Source organism: Ylistrum balloti, unplaced genomic scaffold (assembly GCF_031769215.1).
Source record: "Ylistrum balloti isolate Yb309-2 unplaced genomic scaffold, AGI_CSIRO_Ybal_v1 Utg371048, whole genome shotgun sequence".
In the NCBI taxonomy this organism is placed as follows: Eukaryota; Metazoa; Mollusca; class Bivalvia; order Pectinida; family Pectinidae; genus Ylistrum; species Ylistrum balloti.
The window spans coordinates 332,103-347,009 of NW_026782580.1; the positions used below are offsets into that span (position 1 = coordinate 332,103).

Consider the following 14,907-nt stretch of genomic DNA (forward strand, 5'->3'; position numbering starts at 1 on the left):
GCCGAACATGCATGCCATGTTTTAATTCATATATACACATTTAATCAACACTCTTCGAAAACTATCAATAATGTGAAATCAAATTATTGATATTGTATGGCTCTGGCTGTTGCACCTAAACGTCAGTTTAGATTTGACATTTTTCGATCACTTTAGATTATCCTCAGTCTCCTATGTTTCAAATTACTGACGAATAAAAGAAGGACGAAGTAATTTGAATCACTGTTTGGCTCACTGTGTCTCATCTTAACTTCAATTTTAAGTGTGCTATCTACTTATGTGTCTTTTGTACAATCTATACATGGCAGCAATTATACCAAAGTAGCACAACAGTTCAGTGAGATTGGCTCAGATATATTTGTGAGGAATATCATACATACTGAAGTGACAGACTGAAATAATGGAATGGAGTAATGTCAGTTTATACATGATGCTAAGAAGTGGATCAGTGCTCGTTTACAAATACAAACATGTCACATGTGAATGTGAAACAGATATTCCGCGTAATCGACGAAAAGATTGGGCTTGATCATAACGTTTCCGTAATCTTATTATTAGTACGTACCCCCGAACAGAAAGTGCGTTCCGAATGGAGTGAAGAAAAGCTTTGCCAAAGCCGATGTAGCTACCGGGTGCCCGCTTGTGTTTCGATAATGTTCTGGTATTAATTTTATATGAATGATCTTACTGGAACTGTAGGTAAAAGAAAAGAAACATGCCCCTTCCAGCAGCGTTGTTAGCACGTCTACAGAAAAGAGGAATTGTTCAGGAGAGAGAAGAAAAAACGGGTGCGTTGCCTCCACATTCAGTCTAATAGAGTTACTTGCCCTTCGTACATGTATTTCGGTATATTTTTGTATATTTGAGTGAAATACCAAGGACGTATTAAACGTCCATGGAAATACCAAGATAAATACGATAGGGTCTAACCGAAACATTCGGTTTTATCAGTAATGTCACAGGGAATTGTCTAGATGAATTTATTAACACATACATTGTAGCTACCAAAAACCAAAGTGAAAAAACTACGTACCATGTTGGAAACCAAAAATCTTGAGTGCAAGGAAGCCATTCGAAATTAAAATGGAAATATGTATATATAGCGTTAAACTGTTTTAGCTGAATCTCCAACAGGTCTTCTGAACTTAAATGATTCCCCATTAACTTAAGCATGTCAATCGTCACTGCATTAATGGTCAATATCAATAAGTTTTGGTTTTCAGAAATGGTGGAATTCTTAATGAGCAATGGAAAATAATTTTATAATGGCGAAAAAAAAATATGAAAAGTCTATGAGTAAAAATATTTTGGCATGCTAATGAATTATTAATGGTAAATTCAGACAAACCCAGAAGAGGGTCTTCTTCAAAATAATGGCAAGCCGTCATCAGACTGACGGTTATGTCATGCACCGTAATGTACATAGGAGTTTTTGTTTATTTTTTTTCTTAACGATGAAACTATGTACATGGTTTGTACATAGAGAGAATGATTTAGAATGTACAGGAAACATATGATACAATACCCATCAGTTTTGTTTTACCGAAGTTTTTACCTGCAACAGGAAGTTGTAATTAGTGACACTGATTCAAATATAATAGCTAGTTAAGACTATTCCATGGTGTCTACACAGAGATAACAGGTATAATTAACAATAGTTGATGATGATTAATGGAGTCAAAATACTAAAACCTGTTTCCAAATTTAAATCTTCCTTGTGAAGTAATGTGAAATATTTGTGATGCAATAGGATTATGTGTAAGGTCTGTACAGTATTTATCAGCATCAGACACTGAAATGTTGTAGCTGCAGAATATGTTATTGACACAAACTATGCAGTAGATGGTACCTCTGTGAGGTTGTAATATACTTATTGTTGTCTTGTATTTGCGCTGAAATTACATGAAAAGTAAAAAAGAAAAATGATATTTGAAATAATGGCAATTCCACTAATAATATAAATATGTGTTGTGATCTTGCAAACTAAATCTTTTGCTTGTAGTCATTCCAACACCAGTTCCAGTATCAAGTTCGGAGCCAGTTGAAGAGGTTTTTGCTGAAGATTATGATGATCCTACTAAAGATCAGAACTCCCATCCTGAAGAAGAAGAAAGTCCTGTAATTATCCCTGAACCTGAAAATATAGGGCCTCTAATCTGGGTAGTATCTGCATGTCCAAACAAAGATAACCCTTACCACAAATGTGTCGCATACTGCCATGAGCGATGGGGGATGGAAAAGTTTGAAGCAAGCGAGGAAATGTTACGAAAACGAGATAGAATGCTAAGAAGGTATCCACTTCCTGAAGGATGGGAGGAAGTTGCAGATGCTGAAACGTAAGACTTTTCTCCCAAAACATATTCCTTTACAAATTTCCCCTTTCAGTTACAGTTATTTTATCTTCAATGGTTAAGAAATACATTATACATGTACAAATGTTTTTGGTTTTTTTTGTTAAAATTATCCATATTTTCTTGAGAGGATGAAAATCAGTTTTGATAAGGAAACTTGCGTGTATTTTATTGTATGATACAATGTACTAGGTGATCTCTGTATAGATACTGAAAATCTGGTTCTTGCCTATCATCTTTGGGTTGTTTCCCTACTTCAAGGTTTGATATTTTGAACGGCAGTGATAAATGTGAATTAGTGTATTATTTGGAAAAAATTCCACTGTGTTTCATGAAAGTATAATATCAGATATTGAATGTCCTTTTGTTTTATTTGTCCTTCAGCAACAGGTATTATTACTGGAATGTATTGACTGATGAAGTATCCTGGCTGTCACCAACTCATCCCTCGGCAAATGTCACAGTTTCAGCACAGAAAGTCAAAAGTGAGGTTCCATAAATGTTACAAACTTGACATGGTATTTTATCACCAAGATTGATTCATTCAGCAGCTACATTTTTTCAGATGTTATCAAGAATTCTTTATTCATTTATCCACGATGTTTTGAGCCTTTCAGAACAGAATGATATGAATTATGTGTAAACCAAAAAATGAAAATTTAAGTAGGTTCTTGGAATATTGATCTGTTTGCTCATAATTGTAATCTTTTAACATTTATGATGTGTTATTGTATCATGTATCTTAAATTATTAACTTTGTACATTTCTCCATTTTTTTGTTCTCAGGTATGTCTATGGACATTTCTGCTCGTCTTGATGGTTTTGACAGTGAGGAAGATATGGATGCAAAGTCGGAGAGTGATCTGGTACATCATAATGCTTGCATTTTTCAAGTTCAAATATTTTGGTTGCTAAGCTTTAACTTTGATAGAGTAATTTGTCTTTAAAGGTATTTTATTCTATTGGAAAGAGATGTTGATGTGTCAGTAAGATGGCTTAATCCTTTGATGTACATACTGCAAGGTAAGGAATTATCTCTCCATGTAGATGAATACAACTGATTCCATGTTTTTGGTAACCTTTGACATATTTTTTTTGCATTTTTTTTAGCATAAAGATCTGTTCAAAATTTATTTTTATGTATTTTCCTTAGCATAAAATATTATTAAAAATTTGAACCTAATTAAGTCACAAGTTATTGGTGAAGTACTACATGGTATGGCCCTGACGATGTTCTACATAAATGTGATGTTTTCAGATGATATTTTCAAGGTGTTAAAAACCATTGATTTTTTCATTGAACATGTAGGCTGACATAAAGTAGCATTTGATCTGTCATATCCAAAGTTTTTCAGATTTCTAACCCTAGATCTTTAAGATTCAGATAGCAAGAAATTTAAAGGACTTCACTCGTGCTCATCACAATCTCAAAGTTCATCTAGTGGAGAAGATATGCTAGATTAACAACAGTCAAACAGCTTATTGTTGTTCAAGACAATTCAGAATTTCGTACAGGAATCCAAAATTTATGTGCTGTAATATCCATTCCTCTTTCTGGGTATGGTTTAAATTTCTCTGTCATCAGTTATGCCTATACTGTGTTATGTTCTAACAGAGCCCATCCTCTAGTGATTCTGAGTCTGAAGAGGATGATGAAGAGGAGGAGATGGAAGAAAAGCGGCCAAGAAGTGGACGAAATCAAAGGGATCAGGGTCGAGGACGGGGAAGAGGTGGGCGACGACAAAAGGACGAGCTTGATCCTATGGACCCAGCTTCATACTCTGAAGTTCCCAGGTATGATTCATGTGTTAAAACAAAATTAAAGTCTTAGAAGGAGAGGTAACCATCATAAAATCATTCTTCTGAAACTATGTCTTGAAAAGTCACATTTTGAAGATACCATTGTCTCATGAATGATCCGGATTATATGTTATTGATCAGTTTTGACCGAATTTCAATGGAAACATTATGGAGATATATGTAATATAAAAGGTAGTGTTACATAAGGAGGTTAGTTGAATCAACTTGAACTTAATTTTGGTTGACTGAACTTTCCAATTCCATTTTTTCCAAATTCAAGAAGTTTTTATGTCTCCCCCATGAAGTTAGGGAAGGGGACATATAGTGTTACCATTACCTGTCTGTATGTAGAGTTGTAAATAAAGCCTAAATGCATGGGTGGTCGGATTGTGCAGTGGTATCACACTTGCCTTTCACCTAGCCGTCCGTGGTTCGATTCCCGGAATGGATGTGAAAAGGTAAGGGGTCAACTGCTCGACCATGTGGGTTTTCCATGGGTACTCCGGTTTCTTCCCACAGTAAGACCCCAGGCGCACTTTCATACAGGCCAACAAAAGAAATTACTATAAGTTGGAAAAACTTGTTTATTATCAATAAAGCAGGTCTCCATCAGTATTCATTAGAGGCCTATCTCCGTGGGTATTTGACTTCAAACCCTATACAATATTTGGAAACATGAGTATGGATTTCCAAACTTTATAAAACAAAAAATATGACATGCCAACTTCGATTTACATACTCAACTAGTAAAAACTGCACCACATATCAGTGGGTCCACTTTAGATCTTGTATTTTACAGTCACTAAATCCATAAATGGTTCAATAGTGTTTTTCCAATTATTCCATTGTGGTGATAAGTTTATACATTAAAGAGTATTTTGTGCTGAAAATCCATTGATATGTGTTTTCAAAATAATGGACAACATATGAAATTCAGGTCCTTTAACAAAAGTTGATATCCAACTCGTGATATATAGCAGGGTCATTCATATTACATCTTACCCTCCTCCTTTGAATATTTGCAGTATGTTGACCATTTCCTACAACAATAAGCCTGACAGTTGGCTATTTACCTGTAATATGTTAATCAGATATTAAATTCCATTCCAATGCAGAATCTGCTTACATTTCTCAACAAACATTAATTTTCCAAAATGTGTTTAGGGAAATATTACTGTTGAGTTAAGTAGTACCATTGACAAATTCGCTATCAGATCCCATTCTGCCTTTTATTATTTGCCAATGTTTGCACTTAAACATCTGTTTCAAAATCCTTGTAGGCCTACCTGTGATATTTATTTTTTTGTTTGCATGATAAAAGTGTCAGTGATCCAACCCTTTCTTCTCCAGGGGAACTTGGTCAACTGGACTTGACAGACGTGGAGAGGCTAAAACTGGTGCTGACATCACAGCTTCGGGGCCTCTCTTCCAGCAACGTCCTTATCCAAGTCCTGGTGAAATCCTACGCCGAAACCAAGGCATGCCGAAGGAGTAATGATGAAGCAAGCCAGGGGCAAAGAGATTTAACAAGGCATAACATGGGAACTGAGGAGTAGAAAAAACAAAACTGAAATAAAATAAAATGTTTATAAAATTATTTCAATTACCAAAACAAACATGTTTTTCAGATATTTAAAATATTAAACATGAACCTGAGATGTGGACATGAAATGGAACATAAGATTATACAGATTTTAAATAATCATTAGCATTTTCTTTTATTTGGATTTTATGATGACAGAATTATTTTGTTCTGCCTTTTTTCAAACTTATTTATGAACTTTATTATTGAGAAAGATGAATGAAGTTGTGGTCACTTCAATGATGTTTTATAAAGGAAAGAAAGTGTAGTTAAAATAAATTGTCACTAGGTAGTAGTCTGGGTCTGGAAATGTCATACTGCATACTGAAGCTTTGTTCCATAGATGTTTACATAGTATTGTTATATGTACAAGAAGGGCCTCATCTGAACCTTGTTCCATGCAGCTGTTTTTACTGCAGTCACAGACATAGATGGCTGTCAAGAATTCATATAGCTAGTAATTTATTGTGCACAATTTCAATTGTATATGGCATGAGTTTACTTGCTCCTTTTAAAAGAAAATGAACAGGCAGCCTTTATCATCAGCAGATCAGTTTCATTGTAAATAAAATCATATCACTGATAAAATCTTTTAGTAATGTTTTCCATTGGACCTGTATCACTCTTTTGGTTTGATTTCTTCAAGTTTGCTTTATTATCCCCCGCTTTCACCGAAACTGTCTGTCACACTTTCATTTCCATGTTCTAACTTCCCCAAATATCATCCAGTTTGGGTGTAACTTGGTCAGCAGATGCATCTTGGGGTCATTAGGACTCAGATTGACTATCAGTGTCATCTGTTTATAATTATGAATACTAACGAGGTATCTTTTGATTACATTGGTCGGTTCATTTCTGTGCTCTTAACTTCCCAATCTGATTTAGATGAAACTTGGTCAGCAGATGCATATTAGGGCACATAAGACTGAATTCAGCAGTCAGCATCATCTGTTACTACCTATGCATACTAATTAAGTATCCTTTCATTACTTAGTTTTTGAGCTCCAACTTTCCTAAGTATAATCTGATTTAGATGTAACTTGAAGTCCCATAAATATTATCAGTTTATCATGAAACTATATCATTCTACATAACATTATGACATGTTTACTCCTAACCTCTAAAATATTTACTTACAATATGTTTGGAAAGTAGGGGATATAAATTCCATGAATTTGCTTTATTCAATCAGAAGGTCCACCTATGTTTCTCCTGTTTGGGCCCTTCCCCTGAGCAGCCAGACCCTAGATATTTATAAAACCGAGTTCCCTTCTCTCTAGACCAAATCTGGTTAAAATCCCTTCATCCCAACAGAAGAGGACAAAATTTAAGAGTTTTGCTCAATTTCTCCATTTGGTTCCTGTCCCTTGACTCGCAGAAAGTCCAGATACTCTATAGGTACAAAACTGAGTCCACTTAAGGATGCTCTTGACAAAATCTGGTAGGGTTTGCAAACTTTACTCCCCTATGTAACCCTATCCCTCTGTCCTAAAGGGAGAAACAGCATAGTTTATACAAAATTGAGTCCACTTAAGCCGAAGATCCTCTAAACAAAATGTGGTCTGAATCCCTTGATTCCAAAATTGGACCCTGCCTCTCTACCCCAGCCAAAATGTGCTAGACCCGTTTATACAAAACTGAGTACCTTTCACTCACCTAAGGATGCTCAATACCAAATTTGTCCGAAAGTCCATTCATCCTAAAAGACGAAGTAAATTTAAGATTATCTGTGCCCTTCCTTTCTTCAAAATTGAGTCCCATGCACTCAAGAATGCTTAAGACCAAATCTGGTTAAAATTCCTTTATCACAAGGAAAAGAAATACAAAATTGAGTCATTTTCACCTTTATCAGAGCACAAGGTTTTAAAAATTATTTTTAATTTCCCTATTTAGCAGTACCCCTCAAGCCATTGGGGCCAAGACCCTTCCTTTATACCAAGCTGGTTCCCCTTCCCCCAAGGATGCTTCTGACAAAATTTGGTCAAAATCTAATCGACTAGTAGCTTATTTAAGAAAAACTGACATGCAGACCTCGCATTACAGCACCGGTTCACCAGTCCTCTGGACCAGATGTGATCATGACCTTTTGTCTCTTGAATTGTTACCATCAGCCTCATGATTTTTCAGATCTAAGAAATATTGCAAAGTCGATGATCAGACTTTGTTGGGAAATTACCTCTGGAACTGACCATCTCTGGTAAGTTTATCTCTTTCACATAATACCTCAGTGTACAAACTCATGAGATCCTCATTCTCTTTATTGGTCACCTACAGTGTGTTTATTTTGACAATAAATACAATCCAATGACAATTACGTCGGCTGTGACTATGTTACTGTCAGATGTTAGACTGCCTCTTGTAGAAGTATCGATGGTTATAATGTAATAATTACTACATCCAATGAGAGTTTAACAAAAATAATATAAAGATTATGCAAGGAGTAAAAGAGCACCCCATTGTGTATACATGTTGAAAATATATTTATTTGAAATATACCAGAGTTTTAACATCAAAATAATATTCTTCTTACACCCATCCACATATCATTCAGGTTTTGGACTATAAATAGCTTCACACACACACTTTCTCCACATACTTGGTATGTATTTATAGAAATATCATTCTTGCACAAATATTTCACTCTGATAAATATTCACATTAGTATATTATATGGTAATATACATCTGTCACTACATAACTAAAAGTATTACCATAATGATACCCATGGATTTTACATTCATGCATCTCAAAAAATTCAGATTTAAATAGAATTGGCACAAGTATGTATGATATCACAATAATATTAAAACGTTCAAGACAGCTGACCCCAGTTCATGAAACTTAAGGAACTCTTTGATATAACTGCATCATAATGTTTAATAGATAACCCTAGAACTGTTGACTAAGAATCACCATTAAACCACCATGAATCTAACACTATATCAACATTATGTTAAAGTTCACATGTACCACAGGTACACCATATCTGTTATGCTTGTTAAATAATGATTAATAGTACAACAAATTTGATACTTGGCCAAGACATGTATAACCTACTTGATAAAGCTCAAAAAACGGAAAGATTCCAAATTTCAAAAGGCAGGTGACTTAACTAGCAAGAGTCGAGACATGCAGTATAAAGATAAGGCCCCACACGTTAGTGGTTAAACTAACTACGACACGGGGTCCATCTGTTGGTGGTAAGACTAACTACAACACCGGCTCCACCTGTTGGTGGTTATATTAACTACAGCACTTGCTCCATATGTTGGTGGTTACACTAACTACGACACAGGGTCCATACGTTGGTGGCTAGACTAACTACGACACAGGGTCCACACGTTGGCGGAAAGACTAACTACGACACATGCTCCATATATTGGTGGTTAGACTAAACAGCACAGACTCCACACATCGTTGGTTAGACTAAATACAGCACATACTCCACACGTTGGTAGTTAGACTAACTACAACACAGGGTCCATAAATTGGTGGTTATACTAACTACAACACAGGTTCCACCTGTTGGTGGCCAGACTAACTACTCCACAGTCTCCACGCGTTGGTGGCCAGACTAACACTATACAACACAGGCTCTGGACAGCTCTACATGTTTAAAATTGCCCATCCATTTCCTGGTTCAAAAATAGGTTACAATGCAGATGTATACATGTTATTTATCTCAATTTCGCTCACATAATTCACAAAACACGATAACATTAAACGATGGCGTCTTATTTCAAAGTTATTGAATCTCAACTTTTAACAGGTCCGACCTTGAGATCAAACATATCAGCATTGAATTATTTGATCCGGTCATGGATGTAATTCCATAAATATTTTGCGACATAAAGAGTTCAGCATTGACCTGTAGAATCGTGCGTTAACAAATCACAATGAAGCCCTGAGTTACCGCCACGTAAAGTTTCAGCCGACAAGGTTTAGAATACAGACAAATTCTGTTGATAAGACGGAGAATCTACCACTGTACTGGTTCTGATGCTGTATGTCGATCCCATGGGTGTAGGGACGAGGGTGTGACCCGGGATCACACTTAAACCCAAGGACCAGGCTTCGCTCCTATCGTCTCTCCACTGTGACGAGTTGGTATATCTATCGTCGCATTCCTGACACCGTAGTGGCATAAGAGGGTATCGCTGACTCGTCCCACCTGTAAATCAGCACGAAAGATATAAGCAGCATCTGTTGTTACTTTTATCCAGGAAGTATCAAATTCGCGAACCATTTTAAACGCGAATATAAATCTCCCACCAAAATGAATTGATAAACAGCAATTGCTATTATCTACTATTGGCATGTGTAAGGATCACAACACTTGACCCGTAATGCAAGAGATAAGTAACTTACATTGAATTACACAATATACTATCCTGTAACATGGGGTCGTTATATCGCACACAGAACATGTATTCCATGATGCGCTGTATCTTGTAGAATGTTTGAAAGGAATGTGTGGTTACCATTCTATATAATTCTATATCAACGAAAGACTGACAGTCGGAGGTTCACCTGTTCGTAAGAAAATGTTATTCATAAAATCTCTAAAATCGGTCCAAAACGAAGTAAAACGTGAAAAATTGAAGTAAAACCAATGAATGTTAGACTATTCCAGTGAACCGGCGGTTCAGACGCTAGAAGTTACACCTGCTTTTACCTAGATATCAAGACATTATTTTACACTTCAAACCACTTTTTCAAAAATAAATATCTGATTGTTCTGTATATCTTTGTTATTATTTCACATTATCAACAGATACAACAATTGGAGAATCACTCGGACGTCTATTGGAAAGTTTCCGTCATGATTTAAATATTTTATTATTATTATTATTACTAACACATATGCTCGATTCATGTTCCTTCCTTAGTATTCAAAAATGTTGGGCGGTCGTGTAAGCGACGACCAAAATATACAACTCGATTTTCTCATCCAAACATCACCAATATATTGATTTGGATAATTTTTCGCGTTGTTTTACGTCAAATGCCCTGAATCTGTTAACTTATATTTCTGCCTTGCTCAAAGTCCAGGTTTTTCTCAAATAATTTATACCGCTATTACAAATACTGTAAATCCTAAAAGATCCATTTATTTTCTCTGACTCGAAATTGAAAGAATTCCAAATTGGATATGAAGTGAAATTCGTTTAAAAACGAATCAAATAAATAATCAATTATTTGAAATTTGAAAACCATATCAGAAGTCAGTAAACACAGATCTTTGACTTGAATGGTAGATTAAAATAAGGAAGACCACGTGTTATTGGGTGTAGCAGACTTCTCATATGATTATAATCAGCATGGCTACCCAGATAAAATTTGTTTTTCATTGTCCGTGAAATATATACACATCTCACTATTGATGACATCGGACACCAGTAATAGCTAGCCAGGAATGTATACTTTCTCCTTTTATCTTCTCTCCTCTATAATAATGTCAGCTCTAGTTGGCTATGAGTTTACATAAAGCGGGCCATCTGGTCGGAAAGTCAGACCGCTTCCCCATTCACGATTCCTCAGTTCATCCTTAACCTGACACCAAACTAGAACCAGATTTTCTCGTGAACTTATTATAGCAATCATAACGATGCAGGCACCACATGGCTCACATGTAGTTTTATTTATGTGTTTAATTACTGTGTGAATGGTAACGATTTAGTCATAGTATCCCGCCCGCTTTACCCAATGTCCTTTACAAGTGAACTTTCAGCGCGATTTGTCATTGTTTATGAATAACAGCACAGCACAACATATGTACGTGTGTTCTTCCTTTACACGACACTATTTTTGAAACCCTTTTAAAGACTGTTTAATGAAAAAGAAAAAAATACGTGCCGATGACAGGGAGGGGGTATAGAAGAGGGTCGAACTTGATTGTCCATGCCACAATGAATTATTAAACGATGTAGACGACTTGGTTTTTGTATGACATAACTAAAACATCTAATTAATATTCGTTAAAGGACAGCTCGATTTTTCAATCCACGAAATGATTATTTATTTTATATTGACGGAACTATCGACAAAACCTACCATTACCACGTATTGTGTTTGACGCTGGATCATCCGGGGATGGGCGAGGCTCTTTCTTGGAGATGTCGGGTCGTTGACGTCGACAGCAGCACACGATAGCGACAATAGCAATGACGACACCGCATGACGTCACAGCAGCGATGACGCCTATAATAGGGACGATGGCCGTACAGCATTCCCCGTCCCCGTGAGCCGTAGTACAACAGCCGTATTTACAACCTTCACATTCTCCGTCGGTCACTACAATGTGAAAGTAGTGCAATTCAAAATTATCTCTGGGTCAATTAAACTTACATTGATCAACGATACGTTAAGTTCAATTCTCTATACAATGTCTATCCTCCGTTAAAAAGTGCTAGTCGAGACGAGAATCAGAACGTGTTTTCTAGTGTCACAAGTGATGTCACCGCATACACCCTTTACTGTAAGTATTATCGTGTTATTTAGAGATTGACTTATTTAAGATTTATCTCAACAGAATTGTTTTCATTTCAATGTCAAAATCATATATTATGTTACTTTCAGTTTTTTTTACATTTGAAATTCAATGCATATCATATCGACACTTTTTTTTTTGTTTCTCTTTTTTTTTTTGCAGGTCTGCTGTTGATTCCAGATAAATTCTAAGTATAAACATGTTTTCACGGAAGTAAATAATCAACTGACCTCTTCAACTCTCTCACAGCCTATCCTAAAATGTACACTGGAAGCTATTGTAGTAGCAGATATTAAATCACTTTACATAATACATCACTGTGCTATCATTCATAAGTCAGTAATCACGTGATCTCGGTAATTGCACCGGTTCAATATAAATATTCATAAATATCTATAAATGTTTCTCTATGCCTTACACAAATAATCTCTTTTGATCTCACGAGCACCAGACAATATCTGTTTGGTAAAGTAACGACGAAGTTATTGACAGAAATGATGGTTTTTTAATTGCACATTGATGTAATACCTGTCAAGTGCAGATTTCGGAAAACCTTTGGATTTTTCCATGTATTGCCATATTGAATCCAGGAGTTTAAGCTTAACGGGAATTTACTAGTGCGCGTGTTGTAACTGAATTAAAAAAAGCAATAACCGCCATCACAAAGGGCAGGTCATATTCAATAAGTTCACAACTAAAAATATCATTGCCGTATACTAGAAATCCCTCTTAATAAGATACCGTGTGGAAATGTCTATAATTCGGAAAAAATTCAAAACCGTGTGAAACATCGGTTTAGACAGGGTTCCTTGTGAAATCTGATGTTGGTGATTCCATGAGGTGACTATATTACCTGATGAACTCCGGTGACCTTATGGTACACACTATCGGTGGGGTACTTAAGAACTTACCTTCAGTTTGTAGTAGAACCAGAAAAAACACCACTAGCATAACTTCCATTTTGCCATTTCACAAACTGTCTATAGTTGCCATGTCAGAGAACCACACTTGTTTAAGAAACAGTGTCTATATAGTAATGTATATCACTTGTGTACAAACTAGAGTGACTTCTCGGCGTCTGATACACTGGGAACCAGGCTGAGCGGAGATACAGTGCCTACTATCTACATCCTGTATATTTACATATCCCACTCATCCATCATCACGTACGATAGATAACCAATAGGTACTCTCAAATCCGTTCTCATCACGCGCACTCGAGCTGTCGTCAACGCGATGATCCGTATCTTGAATGTTGTCAATGGGCAGAACGATTTATTAGCGGAACGTGCAGTTTTTTCGTCGATAAGTCAGTCAAAAAATCCTAGAGAGTTGATATCATGATATAAATGAATGTAGAAGTTTTATAATCATCAAAGGAATTTGCCTTCAGCAATCATTTATCAAAAGTGTTAAATAGACGTATGGCGTTTCTTTTCTTAGACGTGATGAAAAGTGAGAAACTATTTTAAAAGTATTGAAATAATTCCGAAAGCTTTTTAGTTCGATATATTTGTGTTTTTTTTATTGGAAAAAAACAATTTACGACAGCTCAAAAAAAAAAAAAAAAACGATCGTCAGATTGTGTTCAACCCGTAGTTAACCTAGTCCATATTTAACGTGTTAACTAACTCATTAAAACGTATAACCTAACTAACCTAGGGTAGTAATAGCTGGCATGTGTGATCTGTAAAATTCGGGACTCCGCCCTATTACTTCCGGTGCGACTGACACACCTACTGATACGGGAACTCTAATATCTTTGGTATTTTATGAATCCTGGATCCGTTTGTGAAAACAACTCTAGTGCTTTACCGGTGGATAACCAGTACTGCCGGATTAAAAAAAACAAATACAGAAACAAAAACTTTCAAATGTAAATCAGATATCAAAGACATTTTCTTTTCAATCTCGCTAAAGTGTCGGTTTGGTTTGGTTTAGATTGTTTTAACGTCCTATCAACTGCTAAGGTCATTTAAGGACGGCCTCCCGATGTATACGAGGTGAGAGCATGTGTTTATATATGTATAATATTCGTGTTTTTTTATTCAATATATGTTGTTGAACTGAATTGTTACATTCTTATTTTCCTAAAAATCACTGAAAGTAGCATTTTATCGGGATTTCGGACAAAGTAAAAAAGAACCATTTTAGTAATTTGATAAAATAATTCATGATATCCTGTAGCTACCTGTAGTGTGCACGTGTGAGCCTCGATCTCATTGTGTTAGCGTGGAACGGAAGCCACATAGTGGTTGGTACCTGACCAAAACACACTGTCGTGCCAAATGACACCTTATTCGATCACATTATACTGACAAAGGTTACTACCACACTACCACAATGCTGAAGGTTCAGCAGGTAGTACCGTAATAAAGAGTTTGGTACGCCTTGTCCACGGAACTAAAGCCTTCCTCACAGGATCGAGGTTGTGACAAATGAGACACGAGGAGAAAGCTCTTTGAAAAAGAGAAAATCGTGATATGGGAACAACATTCATCTGCAGGACTGACGTGTTTGATGAAAACTATGTACTACGGATGTTGAATTCGGAGAGGAATTACCAGGTATTGTGGGAATGATTTTAAACAAGCCTGCCCACTGATAGTAGCATGCTAATAAATAATAATTCTTGAAAAAATCTTAAATTAAGTGAATATGAATTGGTCAGTCTATTGATACTA

General features: G+C 36.0%; 2 protein-coding genes across 2 annotated transcripts; one reads left to right on the top strand and one right to left on the bottom strand.

The window, feature by feature from the left end:
* Positions 1-606: 606 nt before the first annotated feature.
* Positions 607-6,321, top strand: LOC132560309 (polyglutamine-binding protein 1-like). The gene is made up of 6 exons (XM_060224977.1): positions 607-788; positions 2,003-2,336; positions 2,736-2,836; positions 3,138-3,217; positions 3,967-4,145; positions 5,502-6,321. Exons 1-6 carry the CDS (start codon positions 716-718, stop codon positions 5,644-5,646), a joined length of 912 nt encoding a protein of 303 aa, XP_060080960.1. The 5' UTR covers positions 607-715; the 3' UTR covers positions 5,647-6,321.
* A 3,135-nt stretch (positions 6,322-9,456) lies between these two features.
* On the bottom strand, positions 9,457-13,212 carry LOC132560326 (uncharacterized). Its single transcript, XM_060224998.1, has 3 exons — positions 13,135-13,212; positions 11,788-12,027; positions 9,457-9,904 (listed from the first exon to the last, which is right to left on the bottom strand). Exons 1-3 carry the CDS (start codon positions 13,181-13,183, stop codon positions 9,675-9,677), a joined length of 519 nt encoding a protein of 172 aa, XP_060080981.1. The 5' UTR covers positions 13,184-13,212; the 3' UTR covers positions 9,457-9,674.
* Between the last annotated feature and the right edge of the window lie 1,695 nt (positions 13,213-14,907).

Bases quoted from the DNA above. Each gene is read 5' to 3' on its own strand.
- LOC132560309 (XM_060224977.1), top strand. From the start codon at position 716: ATGCCCCTTCCAGCAGCGTTGTTAGCACGTCTACAGAAAAGAGGAATT. The intron at 789-2,002 runs GTGCGTTGCCTC...TTTTGCTTGTAG, and splicing joins GGAGAGAGAAGAAAAAACGG to TCATTCCAACACCAGTTCCA. The intron at 2,837-3,137 runs GTGAGGTTCCAT...TTTTGTTCTCAG, and splicing joins TTCAGCACAGAAAGTCAAAA to GTATGTCTATGGACATTTCT.
- LOC132560326 (XM_060224998.1), bottom strand. From the start codon at position 13,183: ATGGAAGTTATGCTAGTGGTGTTTTTTCTGGTTCTACTACAAACTGAA. The intron at 12,028-13,134 runs GTAAGTTCTTAA...TTCACATTGTAG, and splicing joins GGTTCTACTACAAACTGAAG to TGACCGACGGAGAATGTGAA. The intron at 9,905-11,787 runs GTAGGTTTTGTC...GCTGATTTACAG, and splicing joins AAACACAATACGTGGTAATG to GTGGGACGAGTCAGCGATAC.